This window comes from Anopheles marshallii, chromosome X, assembly GCF_943734725.1.
Source record: "Anopheles marshallii chromosome X, idAnoMarsDA_429_01, whole genome shotgun sequence".
In the NCBI taxonomy this organism is placed as follows: domain Eukaryota; kingdom Metazoa; phylum Arthropoda; class Insecta; order Diptera; family Culicidae; genus Anopheles; species Anopheles marshallii.
This window is the reverse complement of record NC_071325.1, coordinates 9,198,990-9,224,705: the sequence shown is the minus strand read 5'-3', so window position 1 is coordinate 9,224,705 and position 25,716 is coordinate 9,198,990. Positions and strand designations below refer to the sequence as shown.

The 25,716-nt window shown below is 46.8% G+C and overlaps 6 protein-coding genes across 6 annotated transcripts; 3 read left to right on the top strand and 3 right to left on the bottom strand.

The window, feature by feature from the left end:
• The first annotated feature begins 150 nt into the window (after positions 1–150).
• Positions 151–3,960, top strand: LOC128713239 (regulator of nonsense transcripts 2). The gene is made up of 2 exons (XM_053808102.1): positions 151–3,555; positions 3,634–3,960. Exons 1-2 carry the CDS (start codon positions 151–153, stop codon positions 3,958–3,960), a joined length of 3,732 nt encoding a protein of 1,243 aa, XP_053664077.1.
• Positions 3,961–6,219: 2,259 nt separating this feature from the next.
• Positions 6,220–7,381, bottom strand: LOC128707586 (E3 ubiquitin-protein ligase Hakai). The gene is made up of 2 exons (XM_053802547.1): positions 6,424–7,381; positions 6,220–6,365 (listed from the first exon to the last, which is right to left on the bottom strand). Exons 1-2 carry the CDS (start codon positions 7,379–7,381, stop codon positions 6,220–6,222), a joined length of 1,104 nt encoding a protein of 367 aa, XP_053658522.1.
• A 975-nt stretch (positions 7,382–8,356) lies between these two features.
• On the bottom strand, positions 8,357–10,079 carry LOC128719012 (carboxypeptidase N subunit 2-like). Its single transcript, XM_053812635.1, has 4 exons — positions 10,062–10,079; positions 9,199–9,994; positions 8,948–9,117; positions 8,357–8,869 (listed from the first exon to the last, which is right to left on the bottom strand). Exons 1-4 carry the CDS (start codon positions 10,077–10,079, stop codon positions 8,357–8,359), a joined length of 1,497 nt encoding a protein of 498 aa, XP_053668610.1.
• Positions 10,080–10,754: 675 nt separating this feature from the next.
• LOC128708772 (uncharacterized) lies at positions 10,755–12,018 on the bottom strand. Its single transcript, XM_053803755.1, has 5 exons — positions 11,927–12,018; positions 11,674–11,846; positions 11,348–11,596; positions 11,110–11,272; positions 10,755–11,040 (listed from the first exon to the last, which is right to left on the bottom strand). The coding sequence occupies exons 1-5, from the start codon at positions 12,016–12,018 to the stop codon at positions 10,755–10,757; spliced, it is 963 nt and encodes a 320-aa protein (XP_053659730.1).
• A 575-nt stretch (positions 12,019–12,593) lies between these two features.
• On the top strand, positions 12,594–13,694 carry LOC128709824 (inhibin beta chain). The gene is made up of 2 exons (XM_053804846.1): positions 12,594–12,803; positions 12,864–13,694. Exons 1-2 carry the CDS (start codon positions 12,594–12,596, stop codon positions 13,692–13,694), a joined length of 1,041 nt encoding a protein of 346 aa, XP_053660821.1.
• Positions 13,695–14,678: 984 nt separating this feature from the next.
• LOC128719000 (syndetin) lies at positions 14,679–18,146 on the top strand. Its single transcript, XM_053812624.1, has 4 exons — positions 14,679–14,732; positions 14,860–17,376; positions 17,450–17,562; positions 17,750–18,146. The coding sequence occupies exons 1-4, from the start codon at positions 14,679–14,681 to the stop codon at positions 18,144–18,146; spliced, it is 3,081 nt and encodes a 1,026-aa protein (XP_053668599.1).
• Positions 18,147–25,716: the final 7,570 nt, after the last annotated feature.

The window sequence follows — 25,716 nt, the reverse complement described above, 5'->3', positions numbered from 1 at the left end:
ATAAGTACAGAAGAAACAGAAACAAATGTGATCTACTTGCCCAGTGTTTATTTTTTAAACGTTGCGAATTTGATTCACAGATTAGCTAGGCTCGGAAACGGAACCGCATTGCAGCTGACTGAAAAAGTTCGATCGAACCACGTAGGAAGCATGGAGAACGGTGCTGAACAAAGTGGAGAGGTTTGTCAGCCTGGCATGGCCGTCGACGAGGACGCTGAAAAAGCAGAACTGGAAGCGTTTGTAGCCAGCCTGCAGGGACGCTACCAGCTAAAGGTACAAGAGCGCCAACGAAATCAAGCACCGGAACGACCAGCGGAAGAGGATTTCTTCCGCTATGATTCGAGTTTGAAGAAGAACACGGCGTTTGTGAAGCGATTGAAACAGTTCACTGCCCAACAACTGCCATCCCTAATGCAGGATGTTTCTGGATTAAATTTGACGAAATACATTTCGGAGGTAAGTGCAGCACTGGTGGAAGCGAAGCTAAAAATGAGTGACATTGGAGCAGTGTTAACGCTTTGCAATCATTTGCATCGGCATTATGCCGATTTTGCGCCGACGCTATTCGAGAATTGGCAGAAACTGCTGCTGATTAAACCAGGCGAGAAAGTGGCCAACCCGAGTAAGATGCGCGTCGATCTGCGATTCTATGCGGAGTTGATCAGTATGGGCATCTTTTCGAACAAGACGGGTCTGCCGCTGCTCGGTGCGTGCCTGACCGGGTTGATCACACAGGATAAGGAAGAGCACGTGAATTTGTCAATTGTGCTATCTTTCTGTAAGCACTGCGGTGATGAGTATGCCGGTTTGGTACCAACACGGATGACTGAGCTGGCTAAAAAGTATGGAGTTACAATGCCGGTGTCACCGCTGCTGCCACCGGATCGGCAAAGTAATTTGCGGAATTTGTTGCGCGATTATTACCAGTCGCTAGCCGAACACCTGCGATCGGAACACCGGCAGGTACAGCTGGCAGAGAAATCGCGGCGCAAGATGTTGCAATCAAAAGGCGAGGTAACCGCAGAGAAACGTGAGCAATTGGCTCAGCTGCAGGCATCGTATGAAAAGCTGCACGCATCGACCAGCACGTTGGCAGATCTGCTTGGGGAAGCTATGCCACAGCTGGAGGAACTGCAAGAAACGGGACCATCGATTGAAGGGTCCGTACTTGATGGTCGGGCCGGCGAGGAGATGCAGTTTGGTAACTTGGATCCTTGGCGAGATGAGGAAACGAAATCATTCTATGTTGATTTGCCCGATCTGCGTCAATTTCTACCAAACTACTGCGATAAAAAGCAATCAGGCGGCGAAGGAGAGAATCCACAGCAGCAGCAACAACTGCAAGACCAACAGCAGCAGGATGACGAAGAGGACAGCGAGGATACGGGTGATTTGGTACCGAACATATTGGCCGGTCCGCCCGTCACGGAGGAAACGCTTGACTCGGATATGCCAGAGTTGGATGGAGATCTCAGTTATTCGGAGTCTACATCATCACTGCATGACGAGGAAGATGCGGGAGTTACCGTGGATCCTGAAGTGGCTGAAGAGGAAACATTGAAAAATGGAGCGAATTCCGGCAGTATGGCTGCCAGTGGTGGAAACGGCACACCGAGCAATTACGGCAACCGGCGCTATTTCGAGCAATTCGTGCAAAACCTGCAAAACTGTGTCAACCGTGAGCTAATCGACAATGCAGCGATCGACTTCCTGCTGAATCTGAATACGAAAAGCAAACGAAAGCGATTGGTGAAGGTGCTATTCGGAGTGCAGCGTACCCGGCTGGATCTATTACCGATGTACGCGCGTTTTGTCACTATCATCGACCTAGTATCGCCCGATGTTGCCCATGAGCTGTGCCAGATGTTGAAGATTGATTTCAAGTATCATTTGAAGAAAAAGGATCAAATCAACATCGAGACGAAGATCAAGGTAGTCCGTTACATTGGAGAGTTGGTAAAGTTCGGTATTTACAAGAAACTGGAGGCGTTATACTGCTTACGATGTTTGCTGCACAGTTTCCAGCACCACCACGTTGAGATGACATGTGCGTTCCTGGAGGTGTGTGGTGTTTATCTCTACAACTGTCCGGATAGCCGTATGCGTACAAACGCATTTCTTGAGCAAATGATGCGACTGAAGATGAACACCACGATGCAGGAACGGTATGTGCAACAGGTGGAGAATGTCTACTATCTGGTGAAGCGACCGGAAGGTTTGAAGGTAGCTCGAAAGGAACGTCCACTCATCCATGTATACATCCGTCAACTGATCTTTAAAGAGCTGGATAAAGCGAACGTGGATAAAATGATACAGCTGTTGCGTCGCCTAAATTGGGACGATGTGGGAACGTTCAACTACGCCGTACGGTGCCTGTCTCGTGCGTATAATATTCGTTACCATCTGATTCGCAGTCTGGCCGACTTACTGGCCGGTTTGAATTCTTATCAGGAACGGGCCGTAATCCATGTGATCGATACAGTGCTGGAGGATATACGGGCAGGATTGGAAATACATGACAACAAGCTAGCGCAACGCCGTGTAGCGATGGTAAAGTACTTGGGTGAACTGTACAACTATCAGCTGGTCGACTCGGATAACATTCTCAACACGCTGTACTCGATCATTTCGTTCGGAATTATCCTTTCGCATGATGGGCCACCTTCGGTTGTCGATCCGCCGGAGTCCTTGTTTCGGTTGAAGCTGGTATGTGTGCTGTTGGATACATGCGGGCAGTACTTCACCACGGGTGAGAATCGTCGCAGGCTTGACTATTTTCTCGTATTTTTCCAACAGTACTACTGGTACAAGAAATCCCATCCGTATTTTACGGGGAGTAGTGCTGGTGGTGCCGGAGCTGCAAACAATGAAGAAAAATCGGCCCCGGGCGCTGTGCCGACCGTGAAAGATTTGTTCCCGATACTTATGGATCACATGTACCGTGAGTGCTTGAAGAGTTTGAGACCAAAATTGAAACTTTATGCCAGTTTCGAGCAGGCGAAAGAAGCAGTAAATTCGTTGCGCCAGAAGATTTTCCCGGGTGAGGGATTGGAGCGAACGAACCAAGATCAGGACTCTAATGGACAGCATAGCCTGCGAACGATAAGTGATGCACCGGAGTCATCCGATCATGAAGACTCGTTACAATCGGACGATTGTACGTCCGATGCGGGCGATGACATTTCCGAGGGATACGGTTCGAAGCGTCCGAACGGTAAGCGGCACACGGTAGACGATGAGGATGACGATACGCCTTCACCTCCTATGGAAGGCGCGGACCAGGAGCTTGAGGGATACGATGAGGACGACGAGGAAGATGATAACGAAGAGGATCCCGAATATTATGATGACGATCGGGAAGGCGAACTGGAGGTGGTTTCGGAACCACCCCCACAGAAGCAACCAGAAGATCTCGAATTTGAGCGGGAGTTCGAGCGGATGGCATCGGAGTATTGTCAGCAACGAGCAAAGGACTCTGCCAAAGTCAATCCCAAGCATGTACCGATCCCAATCACATTTCGCAATGAGACGAAGAAAACCTACGATCAGCTACAGGTAAGTAAATAGTTTTAAGTAACTTTTCAATCGTAATTGGAAATTTTAAAGGTTATAAAATCGTAACATTAATTTTAGGAACCTACGAACGTTAAATCAGACACCGTACCGTTCGCGCTGATGATACGTGGAAAGGGCAAGCAGCAACTATATAAAACGTTCGAAGCACCGGAAGATAGTTCGCTGGCACAGTACATACGCGAACAGGAGCGGAAGTTACAGGAGGAGAAGGATAGTGTCAAACGGCTGACGTTAAATATTTCTGAACGCCTTGAGGAAGAGGACTACCAGGAGTCGCTGAATCAACCGTCACGTACCTCGGATCCGTTGCGAATGCGACCACTAAAACCGGCCAAGTTTAAACATCCGAAGGGTGTACCGGACCTCGATGCCATCTTTCATTGATGGATGGATGGTATGTTACAAGGGCCCCCTCCCCTAAGGGTGGCCATCTTTCATACAATTTCATACACACGATACAATTCCTTCTCGATTTTTCACCCTCTGCAAAACTTTTTTTGCTTGTGTTCATGTATTCGAGCAGAGCTGACAAATCTTTTTGAGCTGAAAAGATTGGCCAACTTTGGTCGACAATAGTGTTGGGTAAAGTGCTGGTGTGCGCACAGTGCTCACAGCACACCTTACTGTGCGCACAGTACAGCACAGTGCTTGAAGTGTGCGCACAGTGCTCGCCTCAAGCACTGTGCGGATAGTGCTCATCACCAGCACTGTGCGCACAATCAGCTTCAGCTTGACTATCAGCCCATTAGTTTTTTAAGTTAAGTTTAAGTAAAAAGTTTAAGAAATAAGCGAACACGTTGTTCTACAAAGTTGTTTGGAATAAAAAAAAAACGCATCATTTCATACATTATTAGCATAATTTTATGCATGGTACATTCCGTGCCATGACTATTAGGCCATTCGTAAATTCGTACCAAACACTATTGTACTCTATCACCCCAATATATCTAACACTAACTCTAACAATCCCAACAACATATTAGTGACGTTATAAAATGCGGTAAACAAAATAGATCCATTCGTTTCTTACTGTGGATACAATTATGGATAAGTTTTGGAGCGAAGTCAAAAAGTTATCCGTAATTGGCACGACTCCCCACGTGTTGTAGTACGTGAAAATACGCACTTTTTTATTCCGAACAATTTTGTACAACACCATGTTACTCTATCTCTTGAACTTTTTGAGTTATTCTCAAAAAAACTAGTGGGATGATAGTCTTGGTACGGAACAGCGCTCCACAGCGCTTAAAGCAAGCACTGTGCACACAGCACACTGAATTTTGCTACTTTACCCAACACTAGACAACACAAATCTTTTGCTTGCAACCTTTTGACAACCGCTTAGAATTTCAGCCATATGTTCAGCCATAAGGTTTGATCTCAGTAGCCGGAAAAAGGTAAACATGCCCATAAAAGATTTGTATCGTTTGAACATGAAACACAAGCGAATTTGTTTTCATTCATACTGTATGTGATGGTATGGGTAAGATTTGCAGTTAAAGATTTGTATCGTGTCTCCGTACCTATTGTTCTTGGGAATTCGGTGGCATGATGGTAGCGGCGCCGTTCTTCACACGAACGCACCGGACCAAAATCCCATCCCGGACTAATCCCCCGTAGCAAGGACTGACTATCCGGTTACGTGGTAAAATAAGTCGATACGGCCAGGCGTTAGACTGTCTCTACATAGTTAGCGATTGTCGCAATTGCGACTGCGACTTTGTCATACTCTATACAAAAAAACAAAAAAAATTGCGAAATGTCGCGATGTGACGACTCATGTATAGAGTTTGACAAAGTCGCAGCCGCAATTGCGACAATCGCTAACTGTGTAGAGACAGTCTTACGTTCTAACGAAAAAAAAACCGTACCTATTGATGATGGACTATGTTAGTAAGTTATATAAAGTACCAAATAAAATAAATATGAAGTAAAACATAGTTTTTGGAATACTACTGTGTTACTACACTGAATGTCTTGGTCTGCCATTTATGTTTTTTTTTTACTTTTATTTATCTGAAGTATGATAGCTAGACTCCTGCATACGTAAGAATTATTCAAATGAGATTTTTTTCTCAACAGAATGTAGTGTTGATCGAATAGAATATTCAAAATTTTGAGAAAATATTTTCTTTTTATCGTTCATTGATGATGTGCAAATCTTATTTGTTTCATTGATGGAATAGATAGCATTAACCCTACGATATTCAATATTATGTCTGCATAATCTTGAATAATTAAATGATCTTAAAATATGAAAACCATTAGAGCATGCTAGTTACTGAAAAAAAAATCAATGTGAAAAGATCTATTCATTTGAGAAAAATAAACATTTACAGTTGAACTTCTTACTATCTTTATAATTTCCAATCAGTTTAAGCGTAAATCAATACAACGCTTTTTGTGTATTTAAATATTATATACATCCTCACTCCAAAAATTGAAGCGAGATCTTTACCGCTAACCGTATCGAATGCGTATTCGATGGTTGCACTTCATGGTTTACCAAGTGGAAAAATAACATCAAATGGTACATCAGGAACCACATTGTATGATTTATAAACAAGTATACGGTTCGATTTATCTTACTCAATTAACACCTTAAATTTGGACATCTCAAAACCGTATTAACATCAGTACAGTTTAACGATAGTACTGACTGGTGGATTGGCTCCAGTGGTTCGACGATATGGATGATGTCGTAGACGGTTGCATTTGTTGCTGTTGCGGAGATGATGTCTGATGTGCGTAAGGTGAGTAACTGGCGCGGGACAAATGCTGATTCGGAGCTAAAAGCATATAAAAGCAGTAAAAACCTGAACGCACCATAAATTATACTTTACCTACCGGAATGGTTTGTACTGTACGAGCTAGAGTTACCGTAATTGTAGTAACTATCGCCCAGCTCGGACTGACGCATTATTCCGGACCGTGGAGAACTGTGCTGTTCGCTGGAGTTTTTGCGCAATGAGGCAACCCCACCGGAGTTTACCTTTTCCGACAGCATCTTACTCATAGGTGACAGTTCCATTGGCTGAATCGAGACGGTTTGTTGTGGGGACGGTATAACCAGCGGTTGTATCGTTGACTGTGCCGGTGGGGCCGGATTTGTAACGTGTCGGTGATTAATGTGTGCCTGTAGATCTCGTTGAGAAAGGTATGTCCGGCGACAGCCAGTATTCCCGTACCGAGTGCCACCATGCGTACACATAAATACCGTACCGAGGCGCGTCTGTTCCACCCGGACAACTTTCTCGTTGCAGCGTGGACACACCTTGAATGTTTCGGAGCGTGCACACCGAAGACAAAACACATGCTTGCACGGTATCATTCGACCGTAGATAAGTATTGGATTGTCGCACTGATCGCAGCAATAGATCATCGGGTTTAACACCTTCTCTCCGATTAGGTTCACCTTGTGGTTCCAGCTCAGACGCAGCATCGGTTCCGGAGGACCACGGCTTATCGTCGTAAAGGTGGGTGCTTCCAACTGCGAAATGTCTGCCTCCATGTCGATAATAAGCGGAGCACTACCAGGCGCCGGTAGAATGCTCGTCAATGGTTCCGGGTTCGGTTCGGCGGGCGGGTCCGGTACAATCGGTACAATCACCGCCGATTCTTTGACAGCAGCTGAATGCTGCTTTTCCGGTTCGGGTGATGCGACTTCCTCTTCTTCCTCGGAAGAGATTACTCGTGTAGCTTTCTTTCCACGTCCACGACCACGACCGCGACCACGTCCTCGGGAGCCTCTGGTCTTTCCACGTCCTCGGCTCGATTTTTTCGTACTACCATCGTCCGAATCCATGGTGTTGTACGACGGTGTAATAATAGGTGCAGTGAACACGCGAACTCTTTCTCTCTGAATTCTATGATCGTTCAATATCGTTTCCAGCCCCAACTTCTTGTGGAGTTATTAACAGTGGAATGATAAAGGAAGAGAAGAGACTTGACCGCACACTTTCGCCTTACGAAATGCTGTTCAATTACGATTGCTTCCGTGAAGAACCTGAGGAAATTAATATAATCACAGGACTGGCTTCAGACGCAGCTGGATAAGTTGTACAGTAGCTATACTTACAAATACAAGATGTAATTCAGCTATATTATTTCGTTAATTGACGGGATTATACGCCTTTATCCTTATTTTTCACTTTTTTCCCACCATAAAGCGCCTTTCTTTGTACAACGTTAGGAATTTTTGCGTCCTTGTTTTGTTTTATTCTCTTGATTTGTTTTCGGTTGCTTTGTTTATAGTGTCAACGTGATTACTGTCGAGAGGGCATTGTAAACTGTCAAATTTGACAGTTTATTCGTGGGTTACATTTGTGCATTTGTGTGTACCGTTGTAAAAATGGATCTGCAATTTGTGTGCAATATTTACAGCAATTTAAATATAGCACGTGTTTCAACGTTATTCGACCAAGGACATGAATATTGATTGCGCCCCACAAATATTTACTAGATTATTTCAATCAAAAATTCTTTTATAGAAGTGGAATTCAATAACACTACAGTTCGATATCTTACCGTTAATCGAAAAAAAGGCCTACACGTGTTCATCTGCAAACTCGTTCTAAGAGTGTAATGTTAAATTAGAAGCAATAAGTATACTACTGGTTGAACATGTTTACTACTATACTTTGCTGATATTATACAGACAACTCAATACAATACTTTCAGTACAAATTATTCTAATTCTAACCTGTTATCCAATGGCGAACATTGTAATGTTGAACAACTGATTTTGCATCATATTGTGTGTGTTATATTGCGGATGGTGTTATGTTTGATATACTGCCGACGTTGTGCTATCCCTTACCGAGGTATACCGAACTGGCGATGTAAATCCCAACCCTTGCGCCTTGAGCCTTCGCTTTAGACACACAATTACTAGTCCTATAATGATCCCAAGACCGACTACAATGGCCACCGAAAGTAGCGACAGGAAGATGGCACCAGGTCGTAGGAAGGCGGGTTTCTCGTAACCCGGACTGTTTGGTCCATCGAGGTCTGGCTGATCACACACCTCGATGTAGGCAAGATCGGACAGGTGTAGTGACGTTAGTATGTAGGGCGTTTCGCAACGCGTTTCATCTACCTCATCGTAGTCTGGTAGGTTAGCAAATTGTACGTAATTCAGTACCCGCTGAAGGGCACAGTCACAGTGCCATGGATTTTCGCTCAGCAGCAGTACCTCCAGAGCACCTTTGAAAGCGTTCTTGTCCTGCTGTTCCGTAGTACCGTCCTCTAACGGTGTATGCAGGTGTTTAAGATTTGATTGTGATAGATCCAGCTGAATAATAGGAAGAGCGGAAACAACACATAGGGTGAAGTAGGATATAGCGGTTCATGAAAGGTGGATGAGACATACCTCTTTCAGGGAAGAAATGTGTTGCAATACGGTCAAGTCAAACACTTCTAGCGCCGAGTTGTTACGTCCAGTCAATGTTTGTAGCAGTTTTACGTTTTGAAATGACTCAATTTCAATGGTATGCAGTACTGTCATGCTGCTGATGTTTAACTGAACTAATTGATCCAGTGCTAGAAGCAGAAGATATTTTAAAATATGAAAATCATTAATTACAACAATGTGCAGTGGTAAAGAACCTATCGTTCACTCACGTTGAGCAAAGTTAAGAACTTCGATAGGGTTTTCGGCAAGGTCCAGATGGTGCAGCGATATCAACTGATACACTGCCTGCGGTATCGTTGTGAAGAAGTTGCCTTGAATGTAGAGTTCTCTGAGCGCGTGCATTTCCGCAAACACCGTATCGTCGATATCTGTCAGCGTGGCGTACGATAAATCCAGACGCTCCAAATTTACCAACTGCGCCAATGCTCTTGCCGTAGTGCCCGTTATCTGCCCGAGTGGATTCCGAGCGAGCGACAGATGACGCAAGCTAACAATATGCTCAAATGCATTGTCCTGGATTTGCGTAATCACGTTCGATGCAAGATCCAGCTCATCCAACGACAATAGTAAGCTGCTGTCAGCCGTATTGTACTGTCCCCGGAACACATCACTGCTTAGCGCATCACCGGACAGCTGGTTGAAGCTGAGATCGACGCGCAAGATATTGGCCGTATCTATAAACAGACCACCGGCCAAACTTACCAAGCCGCACTGGCGACAGCTAAACACCAACGTCGTGTTGGTGGCAGGAATCTGCTGCAGCTTTGTGATGTTATTGCCGGACAGCGACAGGACAATCTCCCGCTCCGGGTCGGTGGTGTCGAACCGTTCCGGCCAGCTGCCGATCATGTGCTGAACATTTTTTCGCGAGCAGTCGAGCAAATCGTAACTCAGCACGCTAGCCGTCTTATTGGCGATCACGCACGCGCACCTATCACAAATGGATGCCCCATCTTCGTAGGTTTCTGGCGCTACTGCTTCAAAAATCACCAACAACACTAGTATCTGCAGAAGTAAACGACATGTAAGGCAGTTGAACAGCGCTAATGAATAGAAGTAGGTGTCGTCTTACGGTACTCAGTGTTCTCATTGTTTCTCCAGCGCGAACAAACCAATACTACAACTTCACTGCAGTTGGGTTTTGTATTCAAACTTAGACAGAGCATACTTTACACCTGGTTGCTTGTGCCTTTCGATCTGTTATCTGGTACAATGCATTATCTTATCTTGGTTGGCTGGTTTGTCATCGATAGCACTGCGTTGGGTGTGGTGGTGGTAGTTGCGTGTTCATGTGTATCTACAGCTATGAACAGATAACGAAGCATTCGCTACACATTATTTGTGTGTGTTTTTTTAAGAATTTCGTGGAATTTGTAATTTTTGCTGGGTTACCATACCTAGACTTTGGTCATCTGTCGAATATCAGTAAAGCAGCTTTAAGGAGCTAGTCCATATATCGTGCAAACGTGTAGGTTAATCACTTATCGATATATAAATAAGATAACGAACTGTTGCTGATGTTTGTCACATTGTGGATGTATATTTTCGAAACAGAACTTTATGTGAATCGGGTATATGAAATGCTGATGTCTGATTCAACTTTGCCTTCATGGCGCATGCTTACAAAATCTCCCGATGCAAAAAAAAAAACATGTAGGGAAGGGAAAAGGGATGACAGTCAGTTTTTTCCACACCTACAGCCTGATAGGCTCGAAAGATATCGTACCGAGTATGAAGTAACTAGCTACCGCTAGCGTAACTTTCACTACATAATGTCCACGTCCAGATCGGAGTATTCCTCAAACCCGGTACAGTTGGGCACCCCGGAATAGTAGTGGTCTACAGCGGTCACCTCAAGCTGCAAACCATTCTGGCACTCAATGTGAAACCCATTGAGGACGTCCAGCTGACGCTGGTTTTTATAGGTGTACGTCTCGAACTTTCTGCCGTTGATGGCAAAGTTAAACTCTTGCTCCGCCAGCCCGATAGCCAGCTTGAACTGCTGATCGATAATGAAGGGAAATCCGCCAGATCGCTCCTCTTGTCGGAAGCTAACGCAAAAGAAAGGAATAGAGGTTCTAGTAGCGCTGGCGATGCGGCAACAATGCAGCCATACTCACTCGAGGGCTTCGGATGCGTGCGAGTTCCGGACGACCACGTAGTGCGGATCGAAGCGTGGATTAAAGTGTAGCGCTTGCTTTTTGCTTCCGTTTTCGGTAAACTTCAGGATGAAACCACCGCGCGGATTACCGAACGGGATTGCAGTCAGGATGATGATGTGACCTGAAAGTGTAAAAGTGGCTGCTAATGTACACCAGACAGGAGAGCGTTCGCGAACGCAACGGTGGCTACGCATACCTGGGAGGAATGGTTTGGGAACATCGTTGGAAAAGTAGTATGCACTATCGACGATCTGCAGTGCGGGGAACGGGAATGGGAACGACTGTCGATGGTCTACGCACAGCACCTGATGGACGTCTTTCGTAATTGTGATCGCTTTCATTACAGCCAACGGGCCTTTGATCGGGAACGAGCAAACATGGCTGCCCTCGAATGCGATGTGGAACTGCTGGTCTCCGACGAGCACGTACACGGTGAACACGTTACCTGGTGGATGTGGTTGAAATGTTGGGAGTAGCGTTAATATCACCTACAACACACGTACGTCAAACCACATGTCGCACCGGGTTTAATCCTTTGGAGCACTTTCGAGGATGGATCTCCGTGTTGTTCGGGTTGTTGCCACACTCCACCCAACCGGACATTACGCACTATCCGTTGGTCTTCGTACCGTATGGACAGGTGCAACAGTGCGTCCGCATCGTTCGACTTGTCTGCTTGAAACCCAATATCGACTCTGTTCGAACAAACACCAAAGGGAATGGAGAAAAAAGCGCTCTATAACAGATGTAGCTCACAGGTTATAAGACCGTCTACCTTTCAGCGTCATCGATGGATTTGCCCCGTATTTGAAAGATGTGCCCGGTGGCCACCGGGCAGCTTAAGGTTCCGGCGAACGTCGTCAGCATGGTTGGTACGAGTGGATGAATGCACTGTGCCGAGTAGTAAGCGCGGTGAGTAACTGATTTGTTGCTAATATTCCACCATCTACCGAAGATGGTATTATCACCGCCGACAGTTATCTGCAGCATGATGGATGACGTACACCAACACGAGCCCACATCAGGTAAAAGGTAAAACACATACACCATTACCCTAATCTACTTCTCAACGGTATGTAAGCACGGGTTTGATAATATCGATTGATATGTAGTGGATACATTCCCTAGCGCTTCTGAAACTTGCAGCAGATAGGTAAGATGATAATGGTTTTTTTTTGGTAAACTGTGATATTGAGTTATCTCGCTATGATGTCTAATAAACTCCCCTTACAACAGTATGTAAATGGCATTTGTTTTAGTCCATAATGTGATATGTCTGTGATGCGGTTGTACGCATTCTACCTCCAATTTAACCGATTCCTAACCTGACTGACTTGTGATGTATGTTGTTTACCGACGTTGCCTTATGACCGTTTCAAGGTGAAACCATTCCTGGCCATCAGTTCTTTACGTTTCCCTCCCTTAACTCGATCCCATCGTCAATGGATGCTACGATGCGGGTTTACAATGCGACACTCTGGATTCGACTAGAGCTCAAACTGAAGCCGAAAAGTAAAGCAAACAAAGGTGCTGGTGGTATGTCCGGAACGGATAACCATTGGAGCATTCACGGTGGCAATAAGGTGCTGATACTGTGGGTGTTTCGCATCATAAACGGGTCGAAACCGGCGGAAACGATGAGCAAGGAAGAGGTAAGAATCGCCAGTCTCGTTTTGAGTGGGTCAAGATTACTTGGACATCAAATTTCTCAGGAATTCTCCAAGCACACGGAAATGATCGCCAAGCACACTATCCCGCACGAGTCCGGGCTCGGTTGGCAGCAGATCGATCTGACCAATGCCGTCCGGCAGTGGCACGGCGAAAAGCGTAACGACAGTCTCAAGCTGTTCGTCGATTGCTCCGGCTGCGGTAACAAAATCCGTGTGCACATCTTCGAGCATGCGGCCAACCATCACCAGTTGCACCATTTCGCGCGCATCGGTCTGTACAGCAGCCGTAAGCAGAAGCCGCTGGTGATGATGAACGGTGCACCGCGTTCGATGATGAAGGTAAAGCATCCCAAAAGTCAGGAACGGAAGGCCAAATATGGCGAGGGCACGGATGATGACTACAACCGGCCGCATCTGTTCGTGAGCCTGGACACGACGCAGGTCCGTCGGTTGCGTCGCCGCGCCCTCGACTGCACCGGTGCTCCGAACGAGCAGTGCTGCAAGCAGAAGTTTTACGTCGACTTTAAGGCACTCAAGTGGGACGATTGGATTATAAGACCGCACGGGTACTATGCGAACTACTGCAAAGGTAGTTGCCATCTGGTGGATAAGTTTAGCACCGAGTATCATTACGTGATTGATCAGTACCGTCGGCAGGGTAATGTTGGTGGGCGAGGACTGGGCAAGATGCACCACAAATCGGGCGGTGGTGGTGCGGGTGGCGCTGCCGGTGGGGCAGGATTGGCCGGTATACATCAATGCTGCGCGCCGGTAAAGTACTCGCCGATGTCGCTTATATTTTACGGTCCCGATGGGCGCATCATCAAGCAGGATTTGGCAAAAATGATCGTGGAGGAGTGTGGTTGTCCGTGAACTTATGGTTAACAACGTACGCACATATACGAAATTTGACGGTGATTTGCAATAAGCAATGCTTAATAAAATTTCTATACGTTATTCGAATGATACATTGATGTATAATATCGCGTGGAAGTTTTTTATCATATTGCCTGACAGTATGTGGGCGTTATACTTTTGATCGCATTTTGTATTCTATTCAGGTGTGATTTCAGTTGGGTATTCGGGAGGTGTGAAGACAGTGATGACACTTTTAGTAACGATTTCTTCAAAGAGATTGCTGAATGATGCTGAATTTCAGTTTCAAATGAATCTCAAATAGGCAGACTTCAGCAACATTTAAAGTAACTAGATTTAGGTGTTATTTTTTTTTTGTTAAATCTTCTGATTTATTGCTATAAAACTGTCTGATGGAGTAGATAGTATAACCCAAACCTGGATCAAATTAAACACAAACACGTTTCAGTTAGCACGTTTCGAGTTACAGTTAAAATTTGAATTATTTCCACGAACGTGTAAACGTTGCTTTAGCAAGCGATGAAGTGCTGGACCCAGAACAATAAACGGGCAGCCCAGTGTGTCAGCAAACAATACCAACACATACAACGGTATGACCGTATGACTGAAACAGTCAAGTATTGTTTCTTTTATTTAATGTGTTGATTATGTACAACACGATCTGGGGGTTAGTTTAGTGCATATGGGGAAGAGTTTTTCCTGCTTAGGAAAGTACCGGGAAAAGCGATAGTAACGTTAATTAAAAATCTCTCCCGTATAGTTTTCACAGTGCAATGTTCGTAAATGGTGTGACAATGCGTACGAGGTAGTTCTCTGCATTGTAGAACAAACGCAGTACGGGCCTGCAGAAGGGTTGATGGTGATTCACAGTAGTGCAACAGCAGGTAGCAGCAACAATAACAAAAGCGAAACCATTTTGCCTTCGGCCAACCGTCGATCACGTACGCCCATCAACGCACCGCAACTCAACCTGTTTCAGCGATGGAAAAGGTAGAAGAAATCAAGTACAAAGTGCTGGAACTGATCAACAAAAAGGTTTGTATGTGTGTATGTGTAGGTGGTGATCAGCTGGATAACAACTTTCACCACCGGATTGCAATTCTTTGGAATGTTCAATGAAACTGTGTTTTATACGCTGCTACTGTTGTTTTGTCGTTTTTAGAAAGAGGTAAAGATTCCAAAGATGGGCTTCACGGATTATTATGTGCACCAGCAGCAGGTTGCCCGTGTAGCCGCAACGCCTGCTCCGGGTGGGCACGCGAAAGCTTCAATCCAAAACGTTCCTACTTCAGCGGTTAGTGGCATGCCGCAGTACGACTGGGCGGAAGAGATATCTGGCCGGACAGGTGAGCCGGATGAGCAGGCTGCCTCAGACCAGGAAGTGTTGGAATCAACCGAAGCGATCTACTTTGACGGTGGTAGCAACACCGGCCTGCATGAGCTGCGCAAACTGTCCGAATCTGGTCAGCTGCTCGACTGTGGATCGATCGAACAGTCGATGGGTGTGTTGCGGCGTCAGCATCGTGTTATCTCGAAAAAGGTCCTACAACTGATCTTGGAACAGCGAGCCGCCTGCGATGAGGAGTTTCAGCGCATTCGTGAAACGGAACGACTGTTACGGGATACAATTGGAATGTGTCGAACCGCGCGGCTTAAGCTGGACACCTCGAAGCTGCTGCTTACCACGACCAATCTCGAGATATTGGCGGCGTACAAGAAGCGCCAGACGCTGGTCAATCTGTTGCGCACGCTAAACGCACTGAAAAGCATGCGATCCATCGATCAGCGCCTGCAGCGAAGGCTTACCGATGCGGATTACGGTGGTGCGATTGCGATACTGCTCGAGAATAAAAACCTGTCGCAGCGGTTTCACCAATACCGGTGCGTGGAGTCACTGTCTCACAAGCTGCAGGATACGCTGCTACTGACGGAGGTACAGTTGGAGAGTGTGCTGGGCGAGATGCCGTCCGAGTTCGAACCGGCTCGCTACCAGAAGCTGCAGGAAGCGTACCAACTGCTCGGCAAGCAGCTGATCGCGATGGATCAGCTGCACATGAACTTTGTCTCGTCCGTACATACGGCCGCGTTTACCGTGCTTCGCCAGCACATGGAGGTTAGCGTGGAGGAGAGCAAAAAGCTCACCTACGAGCAGATGTGCGAGTGTGTGCCGATGGACCGTTACGTCCACTGCTTGACCGCGCTTTGCCGGGCATTTTGGAAGATATTGGTGTCTTACCATCAGATACGCTGCTGGCATCAGAATCGTTGTCTGTGCGAAAAGGCACCGAGTGCTGAGGGTGACATATCACCGGACCGTTCGTCGGCCAATTTTCAGCAGGAGTACATCCGCCAGAAGCTTGAGAGTGGACAGTTTCGGCTGTGGAATGACATCCAGGCGAAGGTTTGCGTGTTTATCGGCACCGGGAGGTTGTACGCACTGAAGTACGATCAGTTCGTGCAGATATTGGCGATTGTGCAACGACTCAAAAAGGTGGGCGGAGAATTCTGCGAAAGCCGGTCGGAAAAATTGCTCGGAGCGATGCAGCGCCAAAGTATGGAGTTTTTTCAGCGATACCATGCGTCCTGCCTGGAGGAGATTGGGCTATTCTTCGACCATGAGGTGTGGGTACCGATCGGTAGCTTTCACGATGTGACACAGTTGCAGGAGTATCGGAACTTTCGGCATGCGCTCGCACGTACGGCTGTTGGTACATTGGCCGCCGCTCGTACTAGCCCGGCCGGAACGGAGCTGCTCCCGGACAGTGCCTCATCGTTGCACTCGCAGGACGAAAGCTCACTGTACGGTTCCTGTGGGTACTTTTTACGCTTCACCGAAAAAAGCTCCCCATTCGATGGTGGGTTCGACAGTACGATGCTTGAAGAGGATATACTGGCCGGGATTGCGGACGAATCGTCCTACTACTGCTCGGAGGACAGTAGCGATAACAATGAGCAACAGTCGGCAGGCTCGCCGGGATCCCCTAGACACAGTCGGAAATCGCAACTTGCGCAATCTCCACAGTCACCGCCCGCTCCACCGATCGTCGTGGTTAACACCTCCCTGACCGTATTGCGCTGCATTGGACGGTATCTGTACTTTTGCAAGTTGCTTCACCCAATCACACCCCACATCGTGCGCTCGATGGCGGAGCTGATCGACTATTATCTGTACTCCGTTCATGACCTTTTCTCGGCCGATTTGCCGGTGCCACGCGATAACCTGTCCAGTGCGCGACTAAGGACGGCGATGCAGCGCATCCAAGCGGAGCTGCTACCGAAGTTGCGCCGTGTGTGGCCCCTGTCCGACGAGATGGTACGTCCAGATCTTACCGATCCCGACACACTGTACGGACTGCAGAAGCGTATCGTGGCGTCCGAGAGTTGTGTCACCCTTGTCGCCCAGTTCCGTCAGATGGAGAGCTATTTGGGGGGTTTGCTTGGTGGAACGCTGACGACGATACCGGCGGGTAGTGGGGAAGATGGTTGGACGCAGGCAGCATTGCGCGAATATCTCGTAGGCACCACCGAGTACGTGCCGGATGTACGGAAGCCTATCTTCATGTGCTCGACCGCACGCGTTATCGATCTGCAGGCGGTATTAAACGCGATGGCCAAGGTGAAATGGGACGTGAACCATGTGAATGTGCAACACTCACCATACATCGATACCATCAATCGCGTAAGTAATCAAAGTTTGACCAAAGCTGCATAAGAAGGGGACCAGTTTTGCTCAACCATTCTTCTATCTGCAGGGAATACAGTACTTTGCCATGAAGCTGGAAGAACAAACCTCCACTGTGATGCTGCCACAAGATGTACTGTGGGATAGCTTTGTGCACGTGTTGACGCATATGCTCGTTGAGGGGTAATTTATTGTTTCAAGAATTCGCTAAAAAAAATTTCAAGAAATGCCAGATCCCCTATTTCCCATATGTTTCTGGACTAAAAATTCTCCCAAAAGATTGTTAAAAATTTCTGACTCCATCGGAAAATTGCCAGAAATTCTTGAGCTCAGGTACCGTATTATTAATATTCTTTAACATCTCAAACAGATTCTCGAACGCCAAAAAGTGCTCGGCAGGTGGACGGGCGTTGATGCAGCTTGACTTTACCCATTTCTGGTCGCTGCTGGAAATTGTATCGGGCGGCAAACATCCGGAGCATCGGGCGTACGTGGAGCAGTACGTAAAGGCGTACTATCTGCCGAAGGATCTGCTTGAACAGTGGCTGCTAGAACCGCACGGCTACTCGCCGAAGCATTTGGTTGGGTTGGTACAGTGTGCGTGCAGCAGCGATAAGAAAACACGCCAACGGCTGCTTGCGCTCGTCGAGTCGAGTAGTAATCCCATCAACGCTGCGTCCATCCCCACCACTAACTCATCCCCAGCCCAGCAGCAACCGTCCGGGGATGGTTCGTCGCTGGGCGATGGACCGAAAAAGGACGGCTAAACAGTGTAGCCCTGCTGTTCGGTATTTGTTTTATCGCTTTGTTTTGTTACGTTTCCCTCCATTAGGTGTAGTGATGTGCATTATGTTTGATTATTCTTATATATGTTTCGTTTAGCCCCATCGGTCTGTTCTCACAGTACGGTCGCTGACGTAACAATATGCCCATTCTGGGTTCTAATCTCGAATGGTATCGTCTCTTCCCTAGCCTCTTACGGCTATAGATAAATCAATCAGTCACAGATAACCCGATAAGATTTAGGACTAGGATCGGTCAACATCGACAAACCAGCTCTAGAAGAGCTAAAACAAAAACTGAAATCTCGAACAAAACCGCATGACCTGTATTACAATTAATTTACATTTTCAATCTCAATTACTGCTCCTCTCTTTACTGTCCTCTCTTGTCTGTGTATTTTTCTCTCTCCTATATGCAATATAGCGTATGCTCATCGTTTGGTAGTTAGTTTAGTTTATGATTGTTATATGCTCATTCGTTATTATCTTTAACGCGGTTTCCGCTGTACGTATTCCGGTTCCGGTGGAACGATAAGCTAACTACGCATCCTATCGGAAGGAAGGGACCCATTATCATGCAGTATTATGGCTGACCCCTTCGTTTCGTGTTTCCTATGTTCCCGGAACGCACTTTAGAGCGAATCTTATTTAATTGTAAGCTAACACCTGATGAAATAAAAAGACAACAGACCAGAAATGGTTGAAAACAGTGGTATATGAAAAGGGTAAAATATTGTTGATTTGTACATAGAGTTCTTTGTTTGTTAAATAAGCGCGTAATGGAAGAGATAAATTGTACTAGAAGCAGCTTCTAGTACTATTTGCCGGTGTTACCATTCACAGCTTGGTATTTGGAATGGATTATAAGTATATGGTTACGTTGAAATCTTGATAATGGATCTCAACGAAGAGGAAATATATGCATAAAGGTCCGGTTTTAATTCTTCTGTGAAGCTCAGACATGCTGCAGCTAGTTTAAACATTTTTTTTATTATTTTCACACTCCATGTTCGGCAGTATCTGTCAGCATCTGATCAATTGACCTATGTCGAGCTGAAAAAAAAAACACAAAGTATTAGGGTGTACTTTTGTTTGTCTTGTAAGGTAACTTTATATGTTCCTCTTTTTTTTATGGATCGCAAATTCTTACTCGCGAATTGTGGGCAGTAAAGCCCGTACCACACCCAACGCGAAGGATGTTGGTATGCTTTTTTTTATTAAAGAGATGCAGTAAGTCCGGACATTCGAGTCATTCGGTTAAGCCGAAGCTGTAATAACAGCTTTTACAACACAACTAAGAAAACCTCATCAAAGCACACAAACGCTCCAAAGCAAACATCGGTTCTGCGGTGCTGTGTTTTAGTGGTACGGTTCTCATATAGGTGTTTTTTTTTTTATTTTCTGGCTGATTTATGACCGCCCATAAGTCACTTGTAAAGATGTAGAACAACAGCAACAAAAAAAAAAAAAAAATGGAAAGGAACGAATGCTTGCAGCACACACGGACATGAACCAAAGGTACTGGTGCGAAGCGTACGCGTCGAAATTATAATAATTAGATCAAAGCCGATGATGGCCGGACAGCGCCTTCCAAAATAGACGGACAAGACGGACAAACAACAACAAAACAGTAACACAACATAAAACAACGTGGAAGTTGTTCCGTACTTTGACGTACCGTCACCACAAGCAGAAAAGGGGGGGTGAGTTGTTCTGAATACATTCTAACCTTCTAAGAACACCTCAACCTTAACCTCAAGAGGCTCTGCCTCGTTGGGTGTCTCGATGCAGTTTTGAAGACTGTCCAACAAAGTGTAAAAATATGAAGCTGAAGAATGAATATCAGTTGAGTTTCGGTGTAAAATAGTCTTGCCAACGTATGGAACTTTAACCAATAAGGGTGCGGTAGGTACTGCAGACCACCTCCAGTAACTCTGGTACGATAAGCTAAGAGAGATCTCTCACCTCTTGAATTGGCCCGGTCGTCGTACCATTACTGGATCAAAGAAATTCCACGTTTTGACCCAATTATGTGCGGTGGATTGCATATAAGCATTGCAACTACATCTTTAATTCATCCGTATAATATACCTGGAATGCCTTGAGTTCGCTTTAAGCACCTCGCGAAGATTACATGCGTTTTGTCACCCGTCCGATCGCAAAATAAACACTCCATTAAACTTCACCCTAATCTCAGCGTCGTAAAACCGATTACAAATCTGCTTTAATACACCACCCGGTATCAGCAAACCGCAACGGTGTCCCGGTCGGTGGTCGCCCAGGTCGTAAATTAAAATTTACACTCCACGTCCACCACATTCCGCACGGTTTTACGCACGCATGTCGCACGAATGGAAAAAAATAAAACCAACATAAATTAGGCTACCAGAATGGTCTGCGCCGGGAACTGGTGCTGAATGCGATTTCGTGTTGTACCTTGCCGTTCTCGTGGCCACATGTCACCCGCACGGTACGGCGCTGATATTCATATTGCTGATACGCGGGTAAGGCAACTGCCGTGGGTATAAAGGATTGCTAATTGTGTTTTCTTTTCCACCGGTCAGCAACAACAGCAAAAAAATAAAAGGGTTTCCGCGGCGCGTGATCGCTTCGGGTGGCATTTGCATGATCTTCTGGTGGTATTAACACCGTGCAGCAACACTTCGGCGCAATGCACTTCCTGCATCGGCTACTGTCACCGCGGCCGGGCGGTGCGAACAAGTAGGAAATTTATAATCCATATACGCACCGGCGTTCGGCGGAATCGTAAAAATGGTGACCCGTCTTAATCCTCGGCCGCGGCGCGAAACGATTGTAATTAATGTGAGCAGCACAGTTTTGCATTAAAGACGTAGCCGATTTGCATGCGTTAATACCGGCTGGGCGGGAACCGTTTTGCTCTATTTGCGTACTCCCGTGCTGGTGACAGCTACTCACCTGTCAGAAGCTGCCCATCTAGCTGCCTACGCATCTACCCTAAGTAGATTCTTCAGGCCACCATGCACAAATATGATCCGGGTGTCCTAAAAAACAGTGCCCTTGCGCGATGGCATTAATAGTTTACGACCTAAAGTACCCGGTGAATGTTGCTTCTAGGTATTTTAGTTTGCTACGCAGAGATAATAGTAACGGTGGCAGTGTTGTTACGTTTGCTGTTCCGTGCAATTGTGCCTATCCGTCTTCGATCCGTACTGGAAGCATCTACGTAAATCGTAACAGCTTAGCATCTTGAGTGCACTAGCTGACCTGTTTGATGGAACGATGGCAATACCCACTCCCCGCACGACTGATTGGAAGCAATGTCCAGTACACCTCAGCATTCCTTACGCTCGATGCGCGTTCGAAACTTACCCGTCCGGTTAAATTCCTCCCGACGGCATGGGTGATTCATTGGACGTTCGTGTTAGCCGTTGTCTTCGCATGTGGAAGAGATGCGCCAGCGTATTTTTATATAAAGCGTGACGAAGATGAGTTCCAACTTTTGTGAGGAACGAGTTTGTCTCTAGGATATTTTGAAATTCTTCGAAAGGTGCTAGTTAATAACGATATCTGGTTGTCTTCCGCAAGGTATTCGCATGTGGAAGAGATGCGCCAGCGTATTTTTTTTATAAAGCGTGACAAAGATGAGTCCCAACTCTTGTGAGGAACGAGTTTGTCTCTAGGATATTTTGAAATTCTTTGAAAGGTGCTAGTTAATTAAGATAACTGGAAATTGACGTATCCTCTTCAGAATCCTTGAAGAACTTCAGGTTTAGACTATATGAATTTCGACACTTCAAGAGTTCCGCTACATCTGAATATTTCGGAAGTCACTTTCCAAGGTTTTGACTCTCATTATGATTACTCCTTCGCCCAAGTAGATTGGAAGAAATCCTTGAAGAATATTGTAGATGTAAACCATATTCCAGTTTACAATTCTTTGTTTTACTGCCACCCAATAAACTTCAGCTCCAAGCACTCTGGCTTACCTGAGGTTTCGTCCAAATTCTTGATAAACGCTAGAATATCTCTTCATTGTTTCATAAATGCTTTAATTGCAGCTCACAGCTCCAGACCCCAGTGATAGTTGGTGCTAGTCGAGCCAATCCCTTATGGCTCGATGTCTCGACTGGCTGCGCCTTATCGACGGCTCGTCTTTCAGCGTACGGCGTCTAGCCGGTCCGGCCAGTATAATCATCGCTGCACGGAAGTAGTCGCACCGTAACGGCCGTAGCGAAAGTTAAACGGATTGCCGAGCGAATCTCTACGCAATCACACTCCGGCGTCCGCAGCACGAATTGCCGCCGGCAGTGTCGAAGATCCCGTAGGGCAGGTTACGTTGTCACCAATGTATTATCGATCGTTTATTAATGGGCAAAAAAAAACCCCATTTTGTGCAATCAGCGTTCAATTGCAGGAGTGTTCGACTATTGTACTTCCACCCTGTTCCACTCTGGTACGATGTGGGGAAATCCCTGCAATGGAATGAATCGAACCCATCCCTGCCCAGCGGGTGGCCACTTATTACGGGGTCTGGGTGGCGAGTGTGTGATTAAATATGCAAATAATGCGCGAAATAATGTTGTTACCAGTGATTGTGGTGGCTTTAATTGATTAATTGGAACCAGGCTGGCGCCTCTTTCCGGTACAGGATGAAGATTATGATGGCTGCATGTCTCTGCACACACGCACGGGATGTCGAATTCATCATCAGCGCAGCACGATGAGGATCCAACGGCTTGGTTTCCTCCTTCTCCCGGTTCCTTTGCGCACGGCATATAAACTGGTTTCCCTCCGGGACGTTCTGACGCGGTGTGCAGTAAATGGGACCATGTCCAAAAGTTGGTGGCCGATCAAGAACGTACCAGCGCACTTGAAAGACTTCCACTTGCTAAGAATGTGTTTGTGTGACTCTTTTTTTTTTGCTTTTAATTTGTTGCGTCTATTTGTTCGTGCGAGTCGATCAAATTGTGCCGCGAGCGCTGGGCATGGTCCACCTTCGGGATCTCCGCCACCGTTCCTGTGCATCAAACGAAGGCTATCAATTCTGCCGGCTATTTTTAGCGCGCTGGCGCAGAAAAGGTCAACCGATACCATTCGGTGTGGTGCGGAACTTCGTGCCACGCCTGATCGGTGCAAATTATCATAATTCAAAAAAAAAAGCCAGTGGTTGTAAAGAGAGCCTGACGTACCGGAAAGACTATCCGTACACACTGGTTGCTTGGAGGGTGTGTTTAATCCTAACCCGAACCGGGACGGTTGTACCATCGCCGGTGGGGTAAGGTAAGGTTTAAAAACAAACGCACGCTCAAAATGGATCCGCAAAGCACGGTGCGCAAGAAGCAGCAAAAAACAAAACACAGAAGCGTCCAGCAGAAGACGAACGAAACGTGCAATGGTGGACCTTCGCCGGGAATGCTACCTGTTGCTAAACAGGTCCCAGAACCACTTTGTCGTTGGAGTGTGGCGTTGCTAGCTTATTAAACTTGTTGCAAAACCAATTTTGATATAGAAAACCCGGCACCGAGATAGATCGTCGGGAATGCAGAAGGTACAGACAAAAAAGACAACACGAACGATTGTGAAGAACGCCCAGGATGGAGCTGGCAAACAGGCAAACATAACAGCGCTGTATAAATCTTTCCGGGCTGCTGTGGATACTGTTTGGACAGATCCTTTCAGACGTCACACGATCGGTGTTTCCGATTCAATGAGCTGGAAGGAACTTGCCGCCAACCAACTCCATCATCCCCGGTTGACATTTGCGCAGTTAGAAGAGCGGAGCCTGGAAAGGGGTTCCAGCCGGCTCCTTCGGACGGATTACATATTTGGAAGCACGCTTGGAGTTGGTGCAGTACCGCGCGGCACAGTCTAGCGATACAGCGCGATCTTCAGGGCGGACACATTGTGAAGTGCGCACTGCAGGATTTTATGTCGTTCGTCAAACCCCGAGCGCGTTAAAAACCGGACAGTGCAACGGTGAGGCACCTTAATGGAGGTGCCGTGGGTACGGTTTACGAGTGCAATTGAGCATCGTAAGTTGGGGCAGTTTTGGGCGGTGTCCAGGGCGCGTGTATCTTCGTGGCAGAAGTGCATTTTCGCACCCGGCAGGAGGTGTACAGCCGCCGCAGGCAATGCCATTAGCATTGCCTACGCTTAAAGACCACCAGGCTTAAAACATACGGACTGCAGTAGTGGAGCCACCATTAGCAGATGGGTGCGAGACCACCGCGCACCCGGAGTGCACCGGTGCTGGGATACTTTCGCACGCAATGCGGACTCCTCCTCCGGGGTGACGATGCGAATGGAATGGAATGGAGTAGGAACGTTTATTGAATTATCGAATTATCACCCATCGCATCGTGCCGTCCTGCCCAAAGGTCCTACACGAGATGTCCCAAGGTATTGAACCCTGGTTCCCTGGATGGGTTTACCAGTTCAACGACGCACCCGTGTCGTCAATTGATCATGCTAGGATTGGCGAAGCGTTCACCGAACTCGCGCGGCGAAGATTGTCAATCAATGGTCGTGGCGAGGTTTTTTCTGACAAACGGTGGTCCGGGCGCCCGGAGTAACCAGTTTTCAAGGTATGTCCGTGATCTTGAGCAACCACCGTGGATATCCAGCGCGGAATGTCCGTATTGCATCACGCAACTCAAGGCCACCGGGAGGACACATCGGGAGTTCCGAACTTCTGCCAGCGGTTGAAGTTCAACGTAACCAGGCGCGTGCCCCAGCGTCAAACCAAACTCCAACAACTCCCTTAACGCCCTTGTGATCTTGAACTTGACTCCCTGGAACGTTGCCCGTATGACGTTTCGCGCTCAGCTGAGGCGCGAAGACACGTTTCGTCATAATCGGTGCCGCTGGTACAGTGAAAGGAAGTCGCCTTACCTTGCCGTTCCCTTTCGGTTTTGGAGGATGCTCGCCCCGTTGGCGGTACGCGGATCCGCAACGATGCAGCAGCTACGCTTACTTTTGTTTTTTTTTTTTTTGGTTTTATATTTGGTTGCTTGTGGTGATCCTGTTTTCGCAGTCCCGCCTCCCGCTCGGGTATTCGTGGCGGTGTAGTCAATTTGTGCAAGATGGAACCACTTGGTTGTCATTTTCCAACCGCGTTACGCGCCGCTTACGCTTAATGGTCATCCGACAGGGGCCAATAGCCCACGGTAATGGATGGGATAGTTCGCACATTTGCCAATAACTGGTTGGGCTGGGGTGTTTGTACGGGCAGCGCTTGGGTCTGTTGTGCTGAGGTATTCGCGTCCTACAGGAATAGACGTCGTCCGGGTAAGAGCGGCGAATTCTTGCAGTGCAGCAAACGATAAGGCTTTGGAGAAGCTTGGTGCGGTGAGAAAAAAGTTCTGACTGGGACTTCCGATTACTCCGAACTTTCCCACGGCTTCTCAAGCTGTTCCGAGCTGGATTCCACACCGTAACGTTCCCAAACTTTCCCCGATGTGTCCTCTGTTTCTGCAGAATCCATTTTGTTGTCTAAAGCGACGGTACTATCGATGGCGTTCCACTCTAGCGCTAGCGTTGATCGCTCATATGCGTACATGTATGGGTGTGAGTG

Bases quoted from the DNA above. Each gene is read 5' to 3' on its own strand.
- LOC128708772 (XM_053803755.1), bottom strand. From the start codon at position 12,018: ATGCTGACGACGTTCGCCGGAACCTTAAGCTGCCCGGTGGCCACCGGG. The intron at 11,597-11,673 runs GTGCGACATGTG...CACATCCACCAG, and splicing joins GCTCCAAAGGATTAAACCCG to GTAACGTGTTCACCGTGTAC. The intron at 11,041-11,109 runs GTGAGTATGGCT...CTTTTGCGTTAG, and splicing joins CACGCATCCGAAGCCCTCGA to CTTCCGACAAGAGGAGCGAT.
- LOC128713239 (XM_053808102.1), top strand. From the start codon at position 151: ATGGAGAACGGTGCTGAACAAAGTGGAGAGGTTTGTCAGCCTGGCATG. The intron at 3,556-3,633 runs GTAAGTAAATAG...CATTAATTTTAG, and splicing joins AAACCTACGATCAGCTACAG to GAACCTACGAACGTTAAATC.
- LOC128719012 (XM_053812635.1), bottom strand. The intron at 9,118-9,198 runs GTGAGTGAACGA...TTCTGCTTCTAG, and splicing joins AGTTCTTAACTTTGCTCAAC to CACTGGATCAATTAGTTCAG. The intron at 8,870-8,947 runs GTATGTCTCATC...CCTATTATTCAG, and splicing joins ACATTTCTTCCCTGAAAGAG to CTGGATCTATCACAATCAAA.
- LOC128719000 (XM_053812624.1), top strand. From the start codon at position 14,679: ATGGAAAAGGTAGAAGAAATCAAGTACAAAGTGCTGGAACTGATCAAC. The intron at 17,377-17,449 runs GTAAGTAATCAA...TTCTATCTGCAG, and splicing joins ACATCGATACCATCAATCGC to GGAATACAGTACTTTGCCAT. The intron at 17,563-17,749 runs GTAATTTATTGT...CATCTCAAACAG, and splicing joins ACGCATATGCTCGTTGAGGG to ATTCTCGAACGCCAAAAAGT.
- LOC128709824 (XM_053804846.1), top strand. From the start codon at position 12,594: ATGGATGCTACGATGCGGGTTTACAATGCGACACTCTGGATTCGACTA. The intron at 12,804-12,863 runs GTAAGAATCGCC...CAAATTTCTCAG, and splicing joins AAACGATGAGCAAGGAAGAG to GAATTCTCCAAGCACACGGA.
- LOC128707586 (XM_053802547.1), bottom strand. From the start codon at position 7,381: ATGGATTCGGACGATGGTAGTACGAAAAAATCGAGCCGAGGACGTGGA. The intron at 6,366-6,423 runs GTAGGTAAAGTA...ATATGCTTTTAG, and splicing joins GTACAGTACAAACCATTCCG to CTCCGAATCAGCATTTGTCC.